General features: G+C 54.6%; 1 protein-coding gene across 2 annotated transcripts in view; it reads left to right on the top strand.

The window, feature by feature from the left end:
• The window catches only part of RUNX3 (RUNX family transcription factor 3), a 65,906-nt gene that overhangs the window by 16,637 nt on the left and 23,882 nt on the right, over positions 1 to 25,387 (top strand). For both annotated transcript variants that reach the window (XM_070458949.1, XM_070458948.1), the window contains 2 exons: positions 18,041 to 18,315; positions 20,244 to 20,400. In XM_070458949.1, coding sequence (XP_070315050.1) covers positions 18,041 to 18,315; positions 20,244 to 20,400 — 432 coding nt within the window. The remainder of the gene's footprint in view (positions 1 to 18,040; positions 18,316 to 20,243; positions 20,401 to 25,387) is intronic.

Raw genomic sequence — 25,387 nt, 5'->3', positions numbered from 1 at the left:
CTGCTGCGGGAGAAGAGGATGCAAATAGGAGGGGTCCCCAGGGACCTGGGTTAACCCCGCCCGAGCTCATTTCTGGCCTCTTCTTCCTGTGGGGTTGGTTAAAAAATAGCCTCCCATCTGCTGGGGCTGGAGGGGGGAGGTTCCATCTGGGGCTATCAGGTCCCCCCAGCCTGGCCTAGGACAGAGACTTGCCTACTCCAACCCCCCGAGGACCAGGCTTGGCTGCCTATGATGACGTGGCCCGTCTGACAAAATTCTCTCTCCCTTTGACTCAGCGCCGAGTTATCACCACTGCTGGGCTCAGAGAAGCCACACGCCCAGGAGGTCCTCTGAGTCCCTGCTCTCCCATTTCTCAGATGGAGAGGGTGAGGGCCCACACATGCAGGAGAGGGCAGGATCTGGCCTGCCCAACTTGTAGCCCAAAGCTCCCCTTGACTTCCCAGTTATGCTGGGGCAGTGCCCCATCAGATCGCCAGAAGGGGCAGTGGCACTGGGTCTTTGCACCCCAGATTACAAGGCTCAAGCTCTTTAGGGCAGAATCAGTGGTCAACAGGGGTGCAGCCTCTGGGGGGCAGGGCAGAAGAGTCAGCTTTACACCGAGTCAGGCCAACCGGAACTGAACCCCAGATGCCGTGTTCCCTTGCTCTGTGACTTCTACAAGTCACTGAGTTCTTAGGCCCTCAGGGATCTCATCTGTAAGATGGGACACAGTCATCCCAGCTGCTAAGGAGAGTTGTAGGGGTGCACAGAAATGCACAGGGCCTGCTACGTGGTGAATTGAGTCATTGAATTATTAACATGTGTGATGTATACGCAGGCCTGGGGCCATGAGCACCCTCAGAGATGTCTCAGGCCGCTGCATTTGGATCCTGGTGTCTGAGATGGAAGTCATGAGCCTTAGACCATAGCGTGGACAAGTGGCTGAGTACACGAGTATCTTCAGCCTGGATGGAACCAGAGAGGCCTTGGATGTAGATGGGGCCACTCTTCCAAATGATCCCCAGGGTTTCCTGCCAAGGCCAGTGGTAGGAGTGGGGCTGGGGGGCGGCGGGCAGGCGGTGTTGAGGGCACAACAGTGTCCATGCGGGCTTCCCAGTCCTGGAATGTTCCCCAAGGGAGGACCCAGGAACGCGCCTAAGGCGTCCACACCGGGGTATTCCAGGCAGTGTCTTCTTCATAACTGAAATCTGGAAACACCCCAAAGGGCAGACCACAAGGGAGCCAGAGGTGGGAGTCTGTCCACACTGTGACCCCCAGCATGCCCAGTCAGCACAGTCACATCGCCCACAGTTGAGGAGAGGATTAATAACATGGGGAAATGTACTACTGTAGGTTGGTGAGCTTCAAAACCAGATTCAAAACATGGAATATAGGTTCCCACCATTAGAAAAGAAAAGAAAGAGGGAGGGAGAGAAGAAATTAAATCTATACATATAGTAAGAATACCAGAAGGCTGAAAACCAAAATATTAACAATTGTTCTGGGTGGCAGAATTATGGATGGTTTTAATTTTCTTCTGCATAATTTCATTATTTTCCAATTTTTCTTTAATGAGTGTGTTTTATCCTTCTAATTAGAAAAAAATGTGTTTTTCTTCCAGAGATGGGGGTGTAGGGGTTAGAGATTGTTCTTCCCCTTTCATAGACTCTAAAACTGAGGCTCAGAGTGAGATAGATGTTCATTCATTCCTTTGTTCATTCATTCACTCATTCATTGGTCCTTAAATGCTTCTGGAAAACCCCTTAGAGGAAGGCTCAGTTCTAAGTTCCTGGGCCAAAGAACTGAAAGTATTCAGTTCTGTCCTCAGGGTGGTCATAGTCTGGGAGAGTAAAGGACACAAAAGCAAGTCCTTATAATGCAATCAGAGGAGGGGACAAGTCCTCCTGGGAGCATCGGAGACAGTCTCACAATGAAGGGGAATTAGGACCAGGCTTTGATGTATGAGCAAGGGTTCTGCAGTCAGAGAAAAGCGGGAAGCCACCCCTCACAAAGCACCATGGTCTATGAGAGAAAAAGAATCTGCTATGTGTGGGAAAGCGTATTAAGTCATAAAGCTAGAATGTTCTGTGAGGGAATTCAAGGGCCCTGAATTGCTTGGCTCTGCAGGCTGTGTGACTGAGAAAGTTACTGAACCTCCGGGGCCTCAGTTTCCTCATCTGTAAAATGGGCTAATGACCTCATTGGGTTACTGCAAGAACTAACTAAGTTAGCAATTGTAGTGCACTCAGAATGGTATTTGGTATATAGGAAGGGTCATGGAACTGTTTGCTTTCATGATTGGTTGTTATATACCCTGCATGCATTCTGGGAGCCAAAGGGATTTTTAAGCTAAAATTTAATGTTCATTCATTCATTTATTTATTTATTTCAGTCATTCAACAGATACTTATTGAGATCCTAGTATGACCCTAAGCCTTTTTTAAATCACTGGGAATAGAGTTACCAGACAAAATACAGGATACCCAAGTCAGTTGAATTTCAGATAAACAATGAATGATTGCACTTGTTGGGACAAGTTTATATGGAAAAAGTATTTCTGTTTATCTGAAATCCAATTTAACTGAGTATTCTGTATTTTTATTTGCTAAATCTGGCAAGTCTAACTGGGGATGTGAAACCAAATGGAAAAAGATTTGCTGTAACAAATCACCAGTAGTTTAAAGCAACAGACATTATTATCATACAAATCTGGGGGGTCAGAAAGCCTGCATGAGTCTTGCTAAGAGTAAGGTGTTGGCAGGGCTGTGCTTCCTTCTGGGGGCTACGGGAGAATCCACTTCCTTCCTCATCTTGCCCAGCTTCTAAAAGCTGTCTGCTTTCCTTGATAGTGGCCCTTTCCCGTCTTCATGGCCAGCAATGCTGGGCCACGTCTCTCATGCCATCATCTCTTGTTGCCCAGTTTTCCCGATCACATCTCCCTCTGGCTGTCCTCTTCCACTTGTAGGGACCCGTGTGATGTATTGGGCCCGTCAGATAATCCAGAATAATCTCCTCATGTCAAAGTCCTAAACCTTCACCATATCTACAAAGTTCCTTTTGCCACATGAAGTAATGTATTCAGTTTCAGGGGCTGGGATATGGGCATCTCTGGGGGCCATTAATCTGCCTGCCACTGGGGCTCCAAGAAGGCCTTTTCACTGGGGTGTCAGGGACCTGACTGAGGTGGGGAGTTGAGCCATGTGGACTGAATGTAAAGACATTCCAGGCCGAGGGAACAGCATGTGCAAAGGCATTGTGGTGGGGGTATAACTGTGTGTTTGAGGACCAGCGAAAAGGCCAGAAGGCTGGAGGGGGATGAGGGAAGGGGAGAGTGGAAAGAGATGAGGACAGACAGATAGAAGGTGGGTGTGGTCATGAAGAACCCCACAGGGCTGACTGGAAGGGCAGAATCAGCGATGCCCCTCTCCACTCCCTGCCCTCATCTGCCCTGAACCCCTGCTCCCAAGACCATCCTGTTCTGCTAACACCCACTCACATCAAAGGCCAAACTGGCCTCCTAGATACTGCAAGCTGAGAAGGAAAAGGGGTTCCAGTGAGTTAGACTTAAAGATCCTCAAGGTCTTCCCAACACCATATGTGCTCAGTCGCGTCTGACTCTCTGCGACTCCATCGACTGTACCCCACCAGGCTCCTCTGTCCATGGGATTTCCCAGGCAAGGACACTGGAGTGGGTTGCCGTTTCCTCCTGCAGGGGAATCTTCTCAACCCAGGGATCAAACCCTCATCTCCTGTATCTCCTGCATTGGCAGGCAGATTCTTGACCACTTGTGCCACCTGGCATTCCTTCCAACATTGACCAACTGTGATTCCCACACTCTAAGACCCTCTGATTCTAGGGCTCTTATATTCCAGGACAAAAGCCTTGTAACAGTGTGACCTTAGGCAGGTTACTAACCCTGCTGAACCTCAGTCTCACTGCCTGAAAGTGGGGTGATCATAGAACCCAGCCTCCTGGGCAGAGGGATGATGCCAGGAGTTAAACTGTACCAAGCGCTCAGCACTGTGCCTGGCATATAGTGAGCACTTAAAAGCTGTGCCTCCTGATGACAAAGATTCTGATATTCTTGGAGTCTTGGAGCCTGGAGTCTGAGACCCTGTCTCCAGGAGCCTGACACTGGCTAGCTGTGGGATTCCAAGTCTCCGGACCACCCCCCTACACACACACTGCCAGCGTGCCCCTAACGCCCTGGCCTCCCCCACGTGCTGGGTGGCAGGCCTATCCCGAAACCACATGAGAGACCATTCCCCCAGGGAGTCCCCACACCTGGGAAAGCCGGCAGCCTGCCCGGCGCTGGCCCCGCCTGGTGGCTGGAACACCGGGCAAGATCAATGGAGCCCGGCTGGGCTCCCGGGTCCGGCACCTTGTTCCAATCAGGGCCGGGCGCCTTCCGCTCGGGACCCCCGCCCAGGTGGGGGGGCCCAGCACCGCCTGTCCTGGGCCCTGCCTAGCGGCCCACGTTTCCAGCCCCGTGGCCCCTGGGGAGCTGTGCCCAGGGCCGGACTCCACTCTGGCTGCTGCCTGCCTGGACCTGGAGGTTTTAGAGCATGCTGGATGGTGGGGGCTGGCCCGAGGAGCACCAGGCTGGGGATGGGCTTGAAGGAATCCTGTACAGGCCCCTCCCAGCTCCAGCTCGGGTTCTTCAGCGGCAGGTTGGGCTGCTTAGATTCACCCCCACATGCTTCTCAGGGCTATTGGGAGAAGCAAGAAACAAGATTCAGAGTCATGGACACTCCCGGTGCAGAAAAGGCAGGAGAAGGCAGATGGGAGCAGTGGGTTCCTGCCGTGCTGTGGACCCTCACATCGATTCCCTGCTCCCTTCCTCCTCCTGAGTCCTTCAACCTCAGGTCTTGGCTCAGATGTCACCTCTTCCAAGAGACTTTCACTGACAGCCACCCCACCCCATCTAGGGAATTAGTGACCCACCCACTAGGCTTCCCAGGGGGCGCTGCTGGTAGAGAACCCACTGCCAAAGCAGGAGACATAAGAGACGTGGGCTCAATCCCTGGGTTGGGAAGATCCCCTAGAGGAGGGCATGGCAATCCACTCCAGTGTTCTTGCCTGGAGAATCCCATGGACAGAGGAGCCTGGCGGGCTACAGTTCATAGGGTCGCACAGAGTCAGACAAGACTGAATCAACTTAGCACACACACACAAATTTTGCTGATGTGTGAATGTATTCACTCCTTGTTTATCTTCTGTCTTCCCTGATGGAACCAAAGCCATCAGGTCCATTGCTGTATCCTCAGCACCTAAAATAACTCCTGGCACATAGTAAGTGCTCAAAAAACCATTTGTTGACTGAGTGAATCTAGCGCCTCCTCCATCCATTTCCTTATTTCTCCTTTTCCTTTCCTGCTCTTTCCCTCATCAAGTGCAGGCCTCCCCTGTAGGACTGGGAACATTCTCCCCCGTGCTCCTGGGATGGGACCAGGTTCTGTGAGCTAAAGACTTTCAGACCATCAAGCCCCCCCACCCACACCCCCCACTTGGTTTGACTGAAGTTTAGAGATGGAGCAGGAGGAGGGCCCAGCCCCCACCCAGGTTCTGAGCACATTCTAGGCTCCCCTTCCAGAAGCCCACTCAGGAGCACCCCGAAAGTCACAAGTGATGAACATCATCTTCTTGCCAGTGACAAATTCACGCCAACAGCAAATGACAAGGAGCGCCTGGTGTCTGAGCCTGTGGCTGGGGCATGCCAAGTGGGAATTTATGAGCTTGCTCTAGTCTCTACGTGGCGCTGCCCTCATCCTCAGCACCGTCCCAAGGGCCACAGGCCTGCTAGGCGAGGAGGGGCAGAACACTGCTCACTGCATATTCCTGCATCACTCCGGCCTTCCCAGCTGGCTCAGCGGTAAACAAGCTGCTTGCAGTGCTGGAGACGCAGGAGACACGGGTTCGATCCCTGAGTTGGGAAGATCCCCTGGAGGAGGGAATGGCTACCCACTCCAGCATTCTTGCCTGGAGAATCCCCTGGACAGAGGGGCCTGGCGGGCTACACTCCACCAAAGGGTCACAAAGAGTCGGACAGGCCTGCAGTGACTGAGCGCACACACACAGCATCACTCTGGCATCAGCCCATTCATCAACCCCTGCGGGCCTTTGGTTCCTGGGGGTCATCTTCGGAGCCCGGGCCACAGCTCTGTCTCGCGTCCATGATATCTGTGCTCACTGTGGGCCAAGCAGGGCAGCTCAGGTTGCCACGGTTCAAAAGCTCAGCTCTGACACTCACCCAGGGTGTGAACTGGAGCCAGTTATTAACCTTTCTGTGCCTCAGTTTTCCGAGTGGTATGATGGAAGTAATAATAAGGTTACCTAACACACGAGGTGGGCTTCCTATGTGGCACTAGTGGTAAAGAATCTGCTTGCCATTGCAGGAGACGTAGAAGACCAGGTTTAATCCCTGGGCCGGGAAAGACTCCCTGGAGGACAGCATGGCAACCCACTCCAGTGGCCTGGAGAATCCCATGGACAGAGGAGCCTGGTGGGCCACAGTCCATGGGATTGCAAGCAGTCTGACACAACCGAAGCAACTTAGCACGCGTGCATGCAACACATAAGCTGGCTGTGAGGCTAAGTTATATGATATATGTAAAGTGTGAATAGCATTAGTTATTGTAAATGAGGGGCCTGGCCCCTGGGATGAGGCTGCTGCATACAGCAATGCACAATTTCAGCATCAACAGACCTTGGTTTAAATCCCAGCTCCACCCCTTCCTAACTGGCTCCAGGAGACTTATTCAATGCACTTCGGTCCCTCACCTGTAAAGGATGCCCAATGACAGGTACTTGGAGGGCTGTTGGTAAGGTCTAATGAGCTCGGTAGGGACTGTGCCCAGCAGGGGCTGGATACACGGAAATTCTCAGCATGGTGGGGTTGTTATGATGAGGATGGCTTCCAGTCCACCAGATGATTCATCTGAGTGAGCTGGTGGACAGGACAATCTGGTTGAAACAGTGATTTCGCCAAGAATAAACATGTCCCAATTTTGATGCACCATGGGCAATTCTGCAACTCTATGCAAATTTAAGCATTTTTGTCTATTCTTTTTTCAGAAGTTTCAGGGGGGAACAGCTTTTAAAATATTTTTTATCTTTTGCTTTTCTTTACTGCAGAATATAGTAACGGGGGTATATATAAATGTTATTTAAGTTATAATAATAAAAGAGAGACCCATAAACCTACCACCCATCTTTTTAAAAAGCCCGCTAAGTGGGCCTTAGGGCTCCCACTAACACCCCCTTCCCAATCACATCCGTCCTTCTCCTTCCCTGCTGCCATGGTCAGAGGGAGGACCCACTCTCCTGGTCTTTATGTTAACCATCATCTTGTTCGTATGCTTTTTGCTTTCAATGTCATTTTCCATTTATGAGTAGATACCTTGGAATAAACTGAAAGGCAGAAATAAAGGATGCGAGCCATTGAACTACCAAAGTTTACTTGGGGGGAAACCATGGAAAATGGCTGTGCGTGTGTGCTCAGTCATGTCTAGCTCTTTGCAACCCCCGCTGGACTGTAGCCAGCCAGGCTTATCTGTCCATGGAATTTTCCAGGCAATAATACTGGAGCAGATTGCCATTTCCTACTCTAGGGATCCTCCCGATGCAGGGATCAAGCCTGTGTCTCTTGTGTCTTCTGCACTGGCAGGCGATTTCTTTACCGTTGTGCCACCCGAGAAGATGGTCAATTCTCCCCATTTTACAGATGAGGAGGCTGAGGCTTGAGAAGGCCCAAGGCCACACATTAGCAGGTAAAAATGCCAGGGCGAGAACTCAGAGTTGGTAGGCACTGTGTCACCAACTGTCAGGTCACAAATGAAACTTTGGTTTCATTCTCTCATTTGTTCAATAAGTGCTTACTATGAGCCAGCCTAGGCTGGACACTGGCACCTGGTCCAGCCTCCAGTCCCATCCAGCACTTGTAATCCCACTACAACATCCTGACCTTACCTTGAATACCTCCCACAATGGGGAACTCTCTACCCCCCGAGGAATGTCTCATTCTGTCTCTGCTGCTTTTCTTCATATGGAGTCCAACAACCACTGGCTGTAGTTCCACCCTCGACATGTGTGTGGCCCCCTGCCATGCATCAGCTCTTCAGAGATCTGAAAACAGAGCTCTCAGGCCCCAGACCGGACATTTCCCAGGGCAAAGTCCCCAGTTGCTTTAACAGTCAGTCAAATGACATGGCTTCAATACTCTTCCCCACATCAAGGTCTGAGTGACTCTCCCTGCAACTCTTGTATAACAGCCTCCTTTTTCTGGACAAAGAGGGCTCCCCTCACCTCCATGGAACTTTGGGAGGGAAGGAGGTTAGATAGATACTAGGGATGTGCCTGAAAGCTGTGGGCTCACAAACCACCTAAAGAGTCAATGCCCCTCAACTAAGAACAAACAGAAACTTCCATAGCCCGGGCTCAACTCCTCCCAGGGCCTCAGAGTTGGGTCCAGCTGCCGGTGTGACCTTGAACAAGTCCCTGACCTTGCCTGGGCTTCAGTGCTCCCAGTTACAGATTAACATGGAATTCTAGAACACTGAAGATGGACAATCCTCCTGGGGATCAAGTGAGGGCCAACGCATTTCTCTCCCTGATGGGGTTTGTTGGAGGACCGGAGAGGGAAAGAGCTTGCCTGGGGACACCAGCAAGGAGTAAGGGGCTAGAGCCAGGCCATAAGTCACGACCACAGTTAGGCTCCATTCAGCCCCAACTTTCTGATTCGTGGAGGACTGGTTTGAGTTTATCAAGGTGCAAAACACAACTGCTTCCCCAACCAATGAGGTTAGCAGGGGAATCCTGGAGCATGAAAGAGTGGAGGAGGTCAGTCACAAAGAAGGACTTCCAGATGTTTAGAACGGAGAGCTGGGGCCAGGACTCCCACTACATCCCAGGCCAGACTTAAGGCAATGACCCACATAGAAGACCTAATAAATTTAGAAGTGGAACAAACAGGTCTAAAACGGGGACACCCGCCCCTACCAGTTCCTATGGGTCTAAGCCCAGGTCCACTGCTACCCAGCCTGGGAGAGAGTGCCCCACTCCCCATTGACTGGGTATGACCATGAGTCCCTTCACTGGTGTGGCCTCAGTTATCCCTTCTGTTTTGGGAGAATAAAAAAACCTGCCCATGTGCAACACCGTCCCTAGTGGGCGTGATGAACGTAAAAGAACTGCAGGATGGGCAGCGGTTCAGGCGCTGGCTTTGGCGTCAGAGGGACCTGATTCCCAATCTAGGCTTCCTGGCTGCATGGAAACCTTTCTGAGCCCCAGTTTTCCACATGTGCCGAATTCAGGAAGTTGTTCTGAAGTTCATCTCAAGATAACGTAGGTGCTCAGAAAACACTCTCCCCAGCCCTGGACCCATGCCAGGGGCCTGGAGACCTTTGGCAATTGGCTGATGGGAGGACCTGTGGGCAGGACCAGTTGTATCATTGCAAAATGAAAATACAGGTCCCTTGTTCAAAAAGTAACGAAGAAATGTCAAGGCAGGGATGGCAGAGCAGGAAGCCAAGGGCAAGGCCCTTCTGTGCGACTGCACGGGTCACGGGCCTGGGAAGCTGGCCCCGTCTGTGGGGACCCCTGGCGTGGCTCAGACTTGCTTCAGGTTGAGGGGCTGAGGCCCTGACAGCCCGGCTTCCACCAGCGCGTGGAGGGCCACCCCCCCACCCCCGGGGGCTGCAGCTGGAATCACGACCGCTGGGCCCTGCCGCGCTCGGGGGCCATCGGAGGCGGCATGGAAGACCGGCGGTTCTCCACCTCGCCCTACCCCGTTTTTATCTCATGCCACGCATACAGCACATAGTTGATTTCTTTCCGCAAAGGGCTGCGCTTTTTTTTTTTCTTTTCCAAGGGCGACGCTGGAAAGCCATGTGGCTTTTATTGCTGGCAGGAATGTCTGAGGCGTTCCTCCACCACCACATGAAATGGAGCCGTAATCTTCATCTGCGTAAGGCCAAAGCCCCTGGTCTCCTCAGAGCCATTGGCCTCTGAGATTAATTAAGGCTTCACAAGGACTGACAGTCATTAGAACCTTTTTGGGGAGGTGGAAAATCCCTAATGGGACTGGCTGGGCCCGGGAGCCACTGGGTGGGCGGGGGGGGCAGGGGGCGGCGAGGAGGGCCTGCCGTGGAGAGGAAACTACCCTGGACCAGAGTCAGTGGGGGACCGCGAGAGGGGGGTCCAAGGCTCTGCCCTTGGCCTAGGCTATGACCTTGAGTGAGACCCTTCCCCACCCCAGGCCTTGGTTCTGCCCCTTGATAAACGAGAGATTTGGATATGCTATCTCAGAACCCTGTCGAGTCTGACATTATAAAATCCTGAATCCTGCCCACAATTCTCATGCCAGGATTCTAATTCTATTCCATGACTGTAACTTCAAGCATCTGATTCTGGTCCATGAGAACAGAGTGTGGTAGTCAGGAACGTAGCTCTGAAGCCAGTCTGCCTGGTTGGAATCTGAGCTCCACAGTTTCCCAGCTGTGTGTCGTTGGGCAAGTTACCTAGCCTCTCTGTCTTTGGTTTTCTCACCTGTAAAAGGGGGGTGATAACTGTACCTCTCCCATAAAAGTACTGGGAGGCATGGATGAACTTAACTGCTGTCAGTAATGATGAATAATGCTCAGAAATTTAATCATGTGGTTGCAATCCTATCCCCAAAATTGGTTTGGAATACCAATTTCTTGGAAGCTCATTCTTGCCACCTGCTTAAGGTTTGGAGACGTGTTGAACCTTGACTTTCTCCTATCTCTCTTCTACTCTGCAAGAGGCAACAGCCACTCAGAAAGCCCTTTCCCTCCATGATTGCCAGAGCTGAACCCTATACTGGAACTAGGGGAAGGCCATGCTCTTCCCGGAAGCCCTCTTGGGCTGCAAGATACCAGCCTCTCCCCTGCCCCCAACAGAAGGGTCCTCTGATTTGATGGGTCTGACAGCGGGTTGCTTGGCACCAGCCATTGCCGTGGATGGAGGGAGGCCCTGTGACCAGCCAGCAGAGCGGAGACAGAGCCCAGCTCTGCACCAAGAAGTCATGTTAGAAGAAGGGCCTTTGAAGGACTTCCCTGGCAGTCTAGTGGTTAGGACTTGGCAGTGGCCCCGGGTTTGATCCCTGGTCAGAGAACTAAGATCCGCAAAAACAACAACAAACAAGGGCCCTCAAGACCTTCTTGTCTGAACCTCTCAGGTTCTGAGACCCAGAGGAAATAAGTTATTTACTGTCTGAACCTCAACTTCCCCATCTGTAAAATGGAGAGGACAAAATCTCAACCCTGTAGAAGCATCACGAGTGTTAGTGATAACTGAGGTAGCACCCCCAGCACACAGCAGGAGTCTAATCAATTAGGGTAATTATTCATCATAGACCAAAGAGCTCTGCCAGAATTATTTCTGCTTTATAGATGACCATGGGCTTCCTTGGTGGGAAGCTCAGCACTAAAGAATCTGCCTGCCAATGCAAGGAAACAGGGGTTTGATCCCCGGGTTGGGAAGATCCCCTGGAGAAGGAAATGGCAACCCACTCCAGCATTCTTGCCTGGAAAATCCCACGGACAGAGGAAACTGCCGGGTCACAGTCCATGGGGGTCGCAAAGAGTCAGACATGACTGAGCGACTAAACAACAACAGATGATGAGAGTGCATCTGTTAGATGCACAAGGAGGGTGTTAGAAGACCAGATGCAGGGGTGGGAGCCGAAGCCAGAATCCACTTCCCCGGCCACTGCTGGGGCCACCTACTCTCCTCTGGCCAGGCTTGTGCTGAGACCAACCCCTGCCCTCCTTCCCTCTTGCGTTTGGAATCCGGGCATCCAGATGCCATGGGCATCCCTGCAGGGAGGCGCGGCATTTCTCCTGGAGCAAGGGGTCATGACTGGCCGGGGGGTGGGCTGAGGTGGGGTACAGTGTGATCCTGGCCCAGGGCTCCACCTGTGGGGCTCCAGCAGGGTGGGCGGAAGTCAGGCCACCCCACTTTGGGGGCTGTGCCGTGCTGCCCCCGGCCTTGCCGAGTCTCTCTTCTTCTTCGGTAACACGGATTAAGTCTCTCCCCATTCTGGGCCTCAGTGTTCCTATCTGTAAATTGGGGACCACAGCTGAGTCAGCCTCCTTGCGGGTGGGTTGGTTCCGAGGTAAAAGGAGAACGGGCAGTGGGTGGGCCTCGATGGACAATTCCTGCAGCCCCTTCCCCGAGTCCGAGTCCGAAGGACCCGCTCATTCCCCAGTCCGCAGCTATTTAACAGGTGCTCTTGCCTCTCTCTAGCTCCCCCACCCCTTTGCAGTTAACTGTATTGAGGTCTTTCAGTATCCATCCGTATGCAGGGCTCTTCCCATTTCTTCGTTTAACCAGTGCAGGGTCGGAGGGGGGAGGCAAGGAACGTACATAACCATTTGGGGTGTCTCTTTCCCAAATTTTGAGTCAGATTGAGCTTTTAACCTGGCTCTGGTCTTCTTTAGACCAGATAACCTTGGGCAATGTTCTTTTTCATTGAAAAGGGCGTTGACACCTACCACATACAATTGAGGGTTGAAAGACCACTTCAAGCCCAAACACAGTGCCTGGAAATGGGAACACCTCAGCCAACATGGCTGTTACGGCTTTTCCCACTTCACTGTCCAGCGGACCAAGGCTCAGAGAGGTGCCGGCCCTGGGCAAAAGTCCAGCCAGTCAACAGCAGAGCCTGTAGCTCTGTCCTACCCACCAGCTTCTCCCCAGCTCCCTCCCCCTCCTCTCAGAGTCTGGCCCTTTCCAAAAAAAAAAAAAAAATCTACAATTTGAGCTGCTGCCTGTCCTCCTCCTCCAGTCCTCTCAGCAGCAGCCTTCCTGAAAGGCTGCCCAGGGTGGATGGCCTCAGAGCTGGATTCTCTTGGGTGAAGGCTCCCTGCCCTGAAGGAGACAACCCTTCAGCCACTTTATTGTTTTTCATGACCCTTTCTCATAGTGATATGAGCATATTTTATGATATAAATATTAATATTCCCTGGTGGCTCAGACAGTAAAGAACCCACCTGCAGTGCGGGAGACCTGGGTTCATCTCTGGCTTGGGAAGATCCCCTGGAGGAGGGCATGGCAACCTACTCCAGTATTCTTGCCAGGAGAATCCCATGGACAGAGGAGCCTGACAGGCTTTGGTCCATGGGATCGCAAAGAATTGGAGAGGCTAAACACACACACATTTTAATGCAGAATACACATGTAGCATACATGGGGACTTCCCTGGTGGCTCAGTGGTAAAGAATCCGCCTGCAATGCAAGAGGTGTGAGTTCGATCCTTGGGTCGGGAAGATCCCCTGGAACAGGAAATGGCAACCCACTCCAGTGTTCTTGCCTGCGAAATCCCATGGACAGAGGAGCCTGGCAGGCTATAATCCATGAGGTTGCAAGAGTTGGGCACTCCACCACCATATAGCATATATATTAATAATAAAACTTACATATGTGTAAATGTAAGTTTACACATTTACATCTGAAATAAGGATGCAGACAAGCCCTAGTTTAATTAGTAGTATTTGCTTTCTTATTCTTGCACATAGAACAACTGATGGTATATCTGATATGGTGAAGCACAATGCCCCTCCCCTTCAGGTTGTGAAATGGAACAATCAGAACAACCTCCGTTCATAGTAGAGGAAACTGAGGCAAAGTGAGGGACAGGAATGTTCCTCCTGGAGTTCCAGGGCATGAAGCATGGAACAGGTTTCCCCATGGGTCCCTCTGGAGTGGGGGTGTGGAAGCCAGGAGAAATCATTAGCTTCTGGCTGACACTCCTCTTTGTTATTCACTGGACTAGGGCTCCTGGGAGAGACTCCGAGAACAAAGGGAAGGACCACCTCCCAGGGAGGTAGAGGGGGCTGAGGCAAGTTTCAAGTTAGGAAAGTGTCTGCCTGTGGGGAGGTAGGCGGTGGGACCAGTGGGTTTCCCGAGGGAGGGTCTGAGAGCTCAGGGGAACCTGAGTCCTTAAGATCAAGGCACTGGCAGTCCTCTGGTAGCGGCTGAAAGCCCTCCTGCAAGCTGCCTATGCCTGGAGGCAAGTCATAGACAGTCCTTAGCTCCCCCAGGGACCTCCCCCCCAACCCGCCCCAGGAGAACCATCTGGGACAGGACCTCCATGGACCAGGCTCTGACTTGGGCAAGCCTTAAATGTGAGGACTGGATATTTCACAAACGGAAAATGTGAGGCCCAGAGAGGGGAAGGGACTTGCCAAAGGCCCTGGACGAGGGGTGATCAGGACTTATTCTTGAGCATAACAGTACCAGCTCGCATGGATGGAGCACCACCTACGTGCCAGGCGTGTGCCAAGCACTTTACGCATGATTCTAAGAGACCACTGTTATTACTCCCACTTCACAGAAGAAACAGATGAGGCTCAGAGAGTTTTAAGCAATTTACTCCAGATCACGGTAGGTGGTGGAAGAATTTGGGAAGGAGAACCGCAGACCCAAGCTCCTTCCACAGCAAGTGGACCTCTTAGAAGGTTTTTCAGAGCATCTATGTCCGCTACCTGCCACAGACGGGGGTGTCCTCACCCCTCTCCAGGCACGGGGACTCCCTGGGAATCAGACTTGCTCTCAGAAGCTCTCTGGAGGGAGGGGAGACACATGCAGGCACCTCACTACCAGGAATGCAGACGAAGCGCCCTCCTAAACACCCTCCAGCAGCAGGAGCGGGGCGCCCAAGAAGGGATCATTCTGACTCCCTCCCCCTGGCGGAAGGAGTATCTCCCAGAACCCAGACTCTGCAAGGCCCCAGGTTGTGTTTCTGTTTACCCAGCTCTGGGCCAAGGTAGGTCCAGACCTCCTGGCTTCCTCTCCCTGTTGCAGACAACCTGGCATGCACTCAGATGGGGGCTATTCGAGAGTGGCTGTCGATGGGTCCCAGGGAAGAAGAAGGGACCGCTGTCCACACAAGATGGGGAGGGGAGAGATATCTGTGGGCCCCAGGGGGGAAGTAGATTTCCAATTGAAACTGTCTTTTGAAAATGGGGCAAGACGGGGTGGCGAGAGGAGAGAGAGGTGTGATGTTAGGTCTGTCAGTCTGGGGTAGGGACAAAAATGGGTTGGTCTTAGGTTGAAATTGGGACCGAGCTGGTCTGTTCCTCCGTGTGTGCTCCTCCTCCTGGGTTCCCCGAGAACAGGACAAGACTGTGCATGTCTACCAGAGAGAACGTTCTGCAGGGGTTCAGAGGCTGCCGGGACCCTCCGGGTCTGAGATAAGGCACAAAGCGTCCATGTAAATGGGGGGAGCGGAGGGCAGCCTTCGGTCTACCACAAAGCCACTGGTTTGTCCGATACGTGGCCGCACAGATGGTGAGGAATCGTGCGGGAGGTCTGTCCAGGAAGAGCGGCTTGTAGGAGCCGGCCGGTGGCGCCTGGTGCACATCTGTGCCCAGAACCTCCGCGGCTGGCAGAGTGCAGGCGTCAACTAGTGGTGGGTCCTGGGACTGCTCCTTGCCCAGCAGCCCCGGCGACCTCCGGCTGGGGACCCAAGCGTCCACAAACCCAGGTTGCCCAGTTCTGGCGCCCACCGGCAGCAAGCGCCTTTCTCTTGGGCTGGAGCCGTGCAGGCACTAGTGGCCAGGTGCCAGGACCCACAGGAGTCCTATCCGCAGGAAACCCATTTGTAAACCGGCTGTAGGACGAGAGGGAGAAATCAGGTGGAGAGACCAGGAAGGGCACGGCTGCAAACCAAAACCACTCAACAAATCGAATTTACAAACCCCAGATGCAGCGGGTCCTGACCCTAAAGCTGCTCCAGGGCAGCACGGAGTCACCCGCACTTTCTGGCCCGGGCCCTACCTGGACAAGACAAGGTGGGCCTTTGCAGCGGGAAAGACTCCCAGAGGTCGGTCACCCCAACGCCCCTATTCCTCACTTTCCTCCAGTTTTGCAGCCGGTATCAGCGCTCCCAAGAGTGTGCGGGCCCCTCCCGGCAACCTGCAACTCCCACGTGCAGGCTCTATAAAAAGGTCCAGCGAGGGACCTTCGTTGTCCCCACTCTCTAAATGGTCTGAGGGGGACTGGTGTGAAGCTCTGACAGGGCTGGGGACCAGCTCTCCAGGTGGTCGAGGTGGGTCAGGGCCGGTCCATCCTAGACCCGATACAGGGCTTGATTTCGTTTGGCAAGGACGAAATGGCCCGCGATGGGTCAGATTCATGGAAAGATCTTGCTGCCGCCATCAGATCCTATGCATCTTCGCTGCCGAGGCTTCGAATAAGTCGTTTTGCACCTGTCCAAGGCCGGAAACAACGAATATCCAACCCGATCTCCAAAACCGCAGGCAGACTCTGCACGCGTTCGTTTCTCAGACTCCAGGGGGTCCATCTGGGGCGATAATCCAGAGCGAATGGGGGCTTGATCTTTCCAGTCCTCCTCTGTGTAGCCTGTCCCTAGGCCCGCTGTCCCGGCGTAAAAGGCTGGAGAGGAGATCCTTTGCCTGTTTTGCCTCCGGGAGCGGTTGGGCCACGCGGTCGGGGAGAGGGGAGAAGGGGAGAAGGAGCGAGGACCCCGGGCTGGCGAGCAGAAAGTGCCTCGGCAAAGCTGTCTGCATTCCTGCCGCAGGGCCAGAGCGCACTGCCCGGGAAGACGTGGGTGTGGACCCGCGTGGGCCAGTTTGCATCTACCGGGTGGATGAAAATTCCCTGCTTTGGAAGTCGGGGCCCTTAGCTTTTGAAGCCATTCCCGCGCCTTCTCTGCACGGTTTCCTTCTCATCAAGAACTCTGGTCCTCTCCTACGAAGCAGGACAGCGTTTAGATGCCCGCGGGGGGTTGGGGCCTGGGGGTTGGGGGAGAGATGGCGGGGAGTGGAAACGCTCGCGTTTTTCAGGCAGCGTCGTGGTTTTCAAAGAGCCATAGGCCGACGACGCAGCGAGGCCTGCGCGATCCTGAAAGTCATTTTTGGAGGGGAGAGCGGAGAGAAATGGTGTTACTCGCCCCCACGCCGATGCGGGCACGGAGGGGACCCCCTTCTCTCTGGCCCCGGGCCGGGAGGAAGGTTGCACGGGGCTCGGTGCTGCAGGGGCCTCTGCCTGGTGAGCGTCCTCTCGTGTGCGGTGGAGGTTCTCGGGTCAAAATAATTTGCGGGACAGATAGGGGCAGGGAGAAGGTATTCTGGGGCCGCTCCCCGCTCGGTGTCACCGGCCTTGAACGGGCCCCCCTCCCCCGGCAGTCCCCATCTGGGGGTGGTGGGGGTGCAAGCATCACAGGCCGAAAGCAGCTGGAGCTGGGGAGGCCTGGCTGCCGGCGGCCGGGAAGGGCGCCCGAAGAAGCTGGGAGTGGGGGGGCAGCGGCTGGAAGGACTAGATGTTTTAAACAAATTCTCAGCCTCGGCTCCAGCTCCCCAGAACTCTGGAGGAGCCCAGGGCTGTCGCGCAGGGAGTCGGGGGGGGGTAGCCCAGCCCGGACCCCGGGCGCCCTACCCGGGCGGAGCCTTCCGCCCCTCCCCGTTGGGCGGCCTTCGGAGGCCCCCGTTCCTCCCCGGCGAGCGCAGCCGAGGTGCCCGCGATGGGGGCTCCCATTGGCTGCGCGACGCGTCGCTCGGGCCGGCCCCGCCCTCGCGGGCCCCCGGGGGTACTAACCCCGCGCGGGCGGCGGCGGCGGCGCGGCCACTCGGTTCTCGAGGATTTTGTTCTGGGGCTGCGGCCGCCCAGTCGGTGGGGCGGCCACGAGCGGGCTGCGGGCGGCGGGCGGGCGGCGCGCCCCGCCTCAGCCTGAGCAAGGCCGCCGGGACCGCCGCGAGGATCCGCCGCACGCGGGCCGCGCTACACGCCCAAGATGCGGGACTAGCGGGCCGGGCCAGCGGCGCGGCCGTCGGGGGGGCGGTGAGGCCTCGCGGCGGGCGTCCCCGGGCGCCGCCCCCCGCCACCCCACTCCACCCCACCCCACGCCCCCGGCGCCCTGAGGCCCCAGCCCGGCCGCTTCTGCTTTCCCGCTTCTCGCAGCGGCAGCAGCAGCGGCGGCGGAGGAGAGGCGCCCGCGCCGGCCGCCCCCGGGGGAGCCGAGCCGCCGCCGCCGCCCGCCCGGCGCCCTGACGGCCGCTGTTATGCGTATTCCTGTAGACCCGAGCACCAGCCGCCGCTTCACACCTCCCTCCACGGCCTTCCCCTGCGGCGGCGGCGGCGGCGGCGGCGGCAAGATGGGCGAGAACAGCGGCGCGCTAACCGCGCAGGCGGCCGTGGGCCCCGGCGGGCGCGCCCGACCCGAGGTGCGCTCGATGGTGGACGTGCTGGCGGACCACGCGGGCGAGCTCGTGCGCACCGACAGCCCCAACTTCCTCTGCTCCGTACTGCCCTCGCACTGGCGCTGCAACAAGACGCTGCCCGTCGCCTTCAAGGTGAGTGCGGGGGAGGCCCCCCACCCCCGGGCGGGAGGACACCGGCCCGGCGGCCCCGGGCGTCTCCGCTGCAGGAGCCAAAGCCCCGGAAAAGGGAGGGGAAGGGAGGCACCCGAGAGACCCCCGCGGTGAGAGCCCGGCCGCCGGGCCCCCCGGAGCTTTTGCGCGCTCCACCCGGGGACTTGGGCGTACACTCTAGAATGCACCCGGCACGGATGACTTTTTAAGGGCTTTGCCACCTTCGGTCTTGGGGTGGTGGGGAGGGGAGGCCCTACGGAGAGACCGTTGATGCGGAAACGGGCGGATGGGGTTTCGCCCTTCCCCAACCCGGATCCCTCGGATACAGCCCTGAGGGCAGCGAGCGGGGCAGAGAGGAGCCCTGGGACCCGGTTGAGGACCCCGGAGGCGGGGTGCGGAGGGTGGGAGAGGGCCTACCCTCCCCTGCCCGCACCCCTCCTCCTGCACGGCTCTCAGAAAACACTTCCTGCTCACACCGTCAACCCCTGGCTTCTGAACTTTTACACCGGAGGCTCCAGGCCGGGATGGGGGGCCCTGAACCCTAAGCGATTGCTGGCCGAGATCCCGAATGTCAGACCGAGATTGGGGGGGGGGGGCGCTCCCACACCTGGCAGCCCCTGGTAGCCATCCCAAGGAGCTTTTTTCTATTTGCTGGGGAGTAGGCGACTGTTTCATTTTCATTTTTTTTAAGGGGGCAGCGAGATGAAACGAAAACGCCTTGGTTTTCCCCTAAACCTCTCACAGCTGCCGTGAGAAAGGGCAACGCAGGAAGGGCCAGCGGCTGGGGGTGGCGGGTGCCCGAGGTGACTGGAAACAGCGGCTCCTGGCAGCCGAGGCCGTCTTCGGTCCCATTAAGACGACTCCAAATTGGAAAAAGGGATGAGTGGCTCTTTGAGGTCTCCCGGGTGACATCTTAAAATACCAGTGGGGAAAATCTCCCGGGGAGGTGGGGGATGGGGAGGCCCGTGTGACTTTAATCCTCAGATTGGAGGTTTTACTGTCACTTGGAGCTTAAAAGGAATCTTTGAAATTAAAAGAAGACAGGATGTTGACAGGAAATCTGGCCTTTTTAATCAGACCCCAAACATTTTCTCCTTGAAATTTTTACCATCTGGATCCCCAGTCCCTGCACGCGGTGGCCACGTTTAAATGGCTGTGACTGCCTTTGCAGTCTGATTTCCTTTGCAAAAGGCATCTGCCTCTCCACGCTCCTTAGGGCCTGGGGTGGGGAAGACTGTATTGGGGGGGCATCTCCACCTTCATTTTGCAATTCCTCAGCAGGTGCATCCTCCTGCTATCAGAAGCCCCTCTCTCACTTTAAAGGGGGTTTCTGGGCAGCCCCTCTCAAAACAGCAGTTTGTTTTGCGTTTTGCATTTTCCCTGCATAACGAATTCAGGCTTTGCAGAGGCAGATAAACTGGGCCTGGGCTGCATTTTGGCGCCCCACTTCATACCCCAAAGGGCTCTTGCCTTAATTGAATGTGGGGGAGCAGTCCCGTTATTGTTGTTGTTGATATTATTTTCATTCAGAGACTCGGTTGCTAGGAGCGTGTTGATTCCTCTTTTGCTCAAGCCGAAGGGAAGAGAGGAACTGCACCCCAGGACACAGTGTCTGTGCTCATTCCCCGCTTTCACTTAGGTTTCATTGCATTTAAAGGATCAGTTCTTCAGGATGTGATTTAACCAGTTGATGTAGGATTTGGGTGTGGAAAGTAGAGATTTTTGCCTTCTGATTTTTGTGGTATTGGGGAGGCGCAAGTGCCTATTGTTTTTAAGCCTCTTCTCCACCCCCGCATTTGAAAAATCCGCATTGCGCCTGGGCTGCGTAGGGGAGCTGCTGCCCCGGCCCCCCCTTCTTTCGCTGGCCTCCCCTACCTGCCTAAGCTGTCCCCCCACCCCCATGCCCTCAGGTGGTGGCGCTGGGGGACGTGCCAGATGGAACGGTGGTGACAGTGATGGCGGGCAATGACGAGAACTACTCCGCTGAGCTGCGCAACGCCTCAGCCGTCATGAAGAACCAGGTGGCCAGGTTCAACGACCTCCGCTTCGTGGGCCGCAGTGGGCGAGGTGAGCGGAAGGGCGACTTTGGTGATGGCAGAGGCGCAGGGAAGTGAGCTGAGAACGAGGCTTTGGGGTCCTTGCGGAAGCCCTCGAAACAGGTCTCCAGGCCCAGCTCTGTCCAAAACAGCAGTCTGGAACCCCGTAAGGTGTTTCAGACCCTTTGGAGGAGGTGGAGAAAGTTAGGGTCTTTGGCCAGAAAAGACACAGTTTTCTTCCCGTTTCTGGGGTTTACTAACTTGTGAAGCCTTCCCCATCTCCCCTGTTTCCGATAAGCTCCTCAGCCTCACAGGAGATGCTGGGGGAGCGCAGACCAACAAGCTCAAAATGGGGCCTCACGGGTCTTTACGGCGCGGCGCGTTGCTTAGAAGCTGGTTTTGACAAATCCTTGGTCTTTGGGGCCCTGAACACCCCAACCACTCTCTCCACTGGGGTGGAGTCTCCCCCACACTTTGAGGCTGCCTCTCCCCAGCTGTGGTCTTCCGAAGCCACAGTTTCGCCAGCCCCTTTGAACCTTAAGGTGGTTTAGAAAAGAAAAAACCGAACTCAGTGCAGGATGCTGGGTGCTGGAAAGCAGAGCTTGAAGGCTGCCATCTCCCACTCTAGAATCAAGGCTGGTGTGCCAGCCTGCCTATCTGATCTTCCTCGGGCATTATGAGGGAAGGCAGGACCAGACGCCGCTGTGGCTGCCACCAGGGGCTATTGAGTGGGAGGTGGCTGGGACCTGAAACCCCGCCACCACTTCTGAGTTGAGAAATCCTAGAACCCCGGCCGGGCGAAATGGAGACTTGAGGGCTTGCTGGCCCTTTAAGACCAGGCTGCCGAAAAAAGCGAAAAGTGGGGAGTGCCCTTCCCAGGCAACCAGCCGACTGCTCCAGTTTGTTAAGAAAGCTAGCTAGGTTCCCTCTGCTTCCAGTCCTCCAGAGAGGCTGAGGCAGAATTGTACTTTTCATCACCAATAAACAAGACCTTCTTAAGGTTTTAGTTCCCTGTGAGCCGCCAGCCCAGCTCGGAAACGGGCATCTGGGCACCATTTTTTTCCTCTCCAGCCGTTCAATGTATACATACAAATGTCAAACATATTTTGACTTTTCAGCATTAATTAAAACCAGGGCATTATTTGCATGTAATAACTGTTTACTTGTTACTTTTTTATGAAACTGAAATAGTTTACATTCTTTCAAACATTTCCTGTTCCTGTTGGCTCCCTTCCCCACGCACAGATTTCTTTCAAACGTTGCCCTTAACTGGTTGCAGGTTGATGGATGGAAAATGTTTGCTTTTATGAATTAAGCTTTCATTGCTGCTCCTAATTAGTCTCCAAGCCCCCTTTGTCATTCCCAATTTCTCAAGCCTTTTGCAACTTAATCCCAGCCCCGAGTGGAGAGCTGCTCACCACCGGTTGGCAGGGGGCTTGCTCGGATGCGGTTGGATCTTGGGCGGTGGCCGGGCCCACCAGTGGCAGTGGAGGGCACCTGGAGCTGCAGCTGAAGGGGCATTCTGTGCTGGGAGCCCAGCGACGCATCAGGAATGGGTTCCCCTACTCCCTCTCCTGGAAAGTGACGAGTTGGTTATTCTGTGTGTTCCTGAGACCTCACCTGGCCGTCCCGCCGCTGAAAATGATTTCTTGGTAGTATTTATACCCACAGACCTGCACCCACCCCACAAGGCCCACAGAGAAGGAGCTAGGTTTCCAAAGCATCGTTCAGCCGAGGGCTCTTGGAGCAGGCACTGCGGAGGGAGGCTGGGATCCTGGCTCCGGGAGGCTCAGGAGGCCGAGTTTACAGACTCCATTCTCTCCAGTCTCAGTGGTCCTAGGAGGCAGAAGAGGCCTGAGCGGGAGTTCCGATGCCCATGGAACTTGATGAGCCTTTCAGACCTTGGAGGCTCATCAGACAGCCTGGACTCTGCAACCAGCTCTGCTGGTGACTCACTGGATGACACTGGGCAAATGGCTTATTAACCTCCCTGTGTCTCCGTTGTTTCCTCATCTATAAGATGGGGCAATACTCGAACCTACCTCGTGGGATTTCTGTGAGCATTAAGGAAACTGGTACTAGTGTATCGGTTGGCACCTGCTGAGAACGGGATACAGGTTAGAGATTGTGTTACTTCAAGTGCCTGGGACTGGAGGAGACCTTTGAAGTCCCTTTGAGTGGTGACAGTCACTGATTGTCTGATTATGGTGTGGTTTGGGCGGGGGTGGGGGAAACCCAGAAGGTGTGAATTGTTGAGTGGGAGAAGTGGAGGCGGCTGGCAGTGAGGAAGGAGGACACAGGGGTCCTGTGGCATGCAGCCACGCCTCTGCTGCGCCCAGCCTGCCCATTGGGAAATTCCCTCCCAGGAACACATCGGTGGTTGACACAGACAGTTTGGGCCACCTTAGGAGTCAGGACAGCCTGGGGTTTGGGACTCCAAGCCTTTCCCTGGCTCTCTGCCTTCTGCCAGAACTTAAGAAGCCAGATGGAAACTTCTGTTCGTCTCCTTGCTTTTTATCCCTTGATCCTGCCTTAATTCTGAGAAAGAGATTTCTGTGCAAGACGTATACACAGAACTACCACAGACCTCTCATGATAAGCCCGAAAGTGTAAACCAAGAGAAGAAAGGGAAGGAAACCAAGTCATTCTCCTGCAGTAATTAGGGCTGACGTCCCCACCCTGCCGGACGCAGCACCCCTTCTTACAGAAGATTTTTGCAACATGCCCTCTACCATCGTACAGCTGAAATGTGCATGATATCGTCATGATCTATTCACCTACATGCATTCTCAAAATCGATATAATTCCATAACTAATGGAGAGAAAAAGGAAAAGTAACTTTATCACAATGTATCTATTTGAATATGTAAATGTTGGGGCAAGCTGACAGACATTGTGGGGTGGATCGATGTTTGTACCTCTAGCGGAAGCCCCATGACCCCCAAGCCGACAGGCCAGGTGTACGTGACTCAAAGTCTGAAAGTGGCACCGTCGCCAGGGACACGATTTGCTGAAGCTGTGAGAAATTTTTGGCAAAACTCTGAGCAAAATTTTTTTGAAACAATTAAGAACTATCTTCCCTTCTGGAAAATTCAGTAGATATTAAAAGAGTGCAAAAACTTCTGTTTTGTGTAAAACTGAGTTAGGCTCGTGGCTTAGAGACTCTCTGTAAGCAGGTTTTCACACACAGGAAGAGTGAATAATCCATTGCCCTGTGCAGTGCTAGACAGTTGTATCTCCCCTACCCACCACATCCCACCTCTTGAGGACCACGCACCATGAACTCCCAAAATGGCCGCTAGTCAAAGCTGTGGTTTTTCCAGTGGTCATGTATGAATGTGAAGTTTGGACTATAAAGAAAGCTGAGAGCCGAAGAATTGATGCTTTTGAACTGTGGTGTTGGAGAAGGCTCTTGAGAGTCCCTCGGACTGCAAGGAGATCCAACCAGTCCATCCTAAAGGAGATCAGTCCTGAATATTTGTTGGAAGGACTGATACTGAAGCTGAAACTTCCAGTACTTTGGCCACCTGATGGGAAGAACTGACTCACTGGAAAAGACCTTCATGCTAGGAAAGACTGAAGGTAGAAGGAGAAAGGGGATGACAGAGGATGAGATGGTTGGATGGCATCACTGACTCAATGGGCATGAGTTTGAGTACACTTTGGGAGTGGGTGATGGACAGGGAGGCCTGGCATGCTGATGTCCCTGGGGTCACAAAGAGTCGGACACGACTGACCGACTGAACTGAACTGAACTGAGGAGGGGGCCACTGGGCTAGGTGAAGATGAAAAGAACTGAACCGTTATGAATTGGTTAAAAAGAAACCTCAGTGTGTGGAGAGAAATTTGGAATGCGATCGTGGGCACAGGTTTAGGGGGACCACTGGTGGGGGAGGAGTAGATGGCTTCTTGGTCGACCCTGAACAAATCCAGAGGCCCCCAGAGATGAGTCCTCCCCCTGTCCATGAAGCCCCAGGGGCGGGGACTTGTTCCACAGGAGCCCAGGCCTAGAGGGACAGAGACTTGCCCAGGACCTCACTGCCAGACCCCGCCATGTGCTGCTCCATCCAGCGACCGAAACCCGGGTCCTTCGGCAAAGTCTGGGGGCCGTTCTCAGCCCCATGGAGCAGCAGTTTCCAGACTAGGACCCCCCCCCCCCCCCCCCCCGCTTCCAAGGCTGCCTGCCTGCTCCTCGGAATTGCGCCTTGATGTGCAAGTGAGCCTGACATTCCTGCACAAAGTCCTCTGGCTTCCTGCCCTTAAGAGATGGCTGGATGGGTTCGCTGCCAGGCAGAGAGAGAGGCAAGGGGCGCTCTGGGAGACGGCTTCCCCCACCTCTGGTTCACAGTGGTGGGGGGCAGCCTCCTGTGGCACCTGACGCCTGGCCCCCTCCTCCCACCCGTGCTCCCAGGTCCCAGCTCCTCCCTTCATCCCTCCTCCCTCCTTCCTCTCTGTGGGTACCTGGGAGGGGTGGTGTCAGGCCTGGAAACTGGGAGGAAGCTGTTGAGGTGGGCTGGTGACCTCAGTGATGGCCTGTGGTTTGCTGCCTAGTGGGGTGGAGTTTCTCACACTCGAGGAGTAGATGCTTAGGGTCGGTGTGGCGGGGGCAGGTTCCAGTAAGTGCTGACTTTTCTGGGTTCCACTTGGTTATCGTGGGACCTAGCCAACTCATTGCCCTGCTGTGAGCCTCAGTTTTCTCATCTGTAAAATGGGAGCAGTAACTTTTGCCCTTAGTTCATTCCACAAGCATTTATTGAGCATGCGCTATGTGCCAGATGCTGTCCTAGGGGCTGGGGACAGAGCAATGAAGAAGACAAAAATTCTGGCCCCCACAGAGCATATCATCTAGTTGTTCAGTCGCTCAGTTGTGTCTGGCTCTTTGTGACCCCATGGACTGCAGCACGCCAGGCTTCCCTGTCCTTCACTATCTCCCAGAGTTTGCTCATGCTCCTGTCCATTGAGTTGATGATGCCTTTCGACCATCTCATCTAGTAGAGGGAGACAAAATAAATAAGTAG

This window comes from Odocoileus virginianus, chromosome 30 (genome assembly GCF_023699985.2).
Source record: "Odocoileus virginianus isolate 20LAN1187 ecotype Illinois chromosome 30, Ovbor_1.2, whole genome shotgun sequence".
In the NCBI taxonomy this organism is placed as follows: Eukaryota; Metazoa; Chordata; class Mammalia; order Artiodactyla; family Cervidae; genus Odocoileus; species Odocoileus virginianus.
The sequence above is the reverse complement of the archived record's forward strand: the minus strand, read 5'-3'. Positions and strand labels throughout refer to the sequence as shown.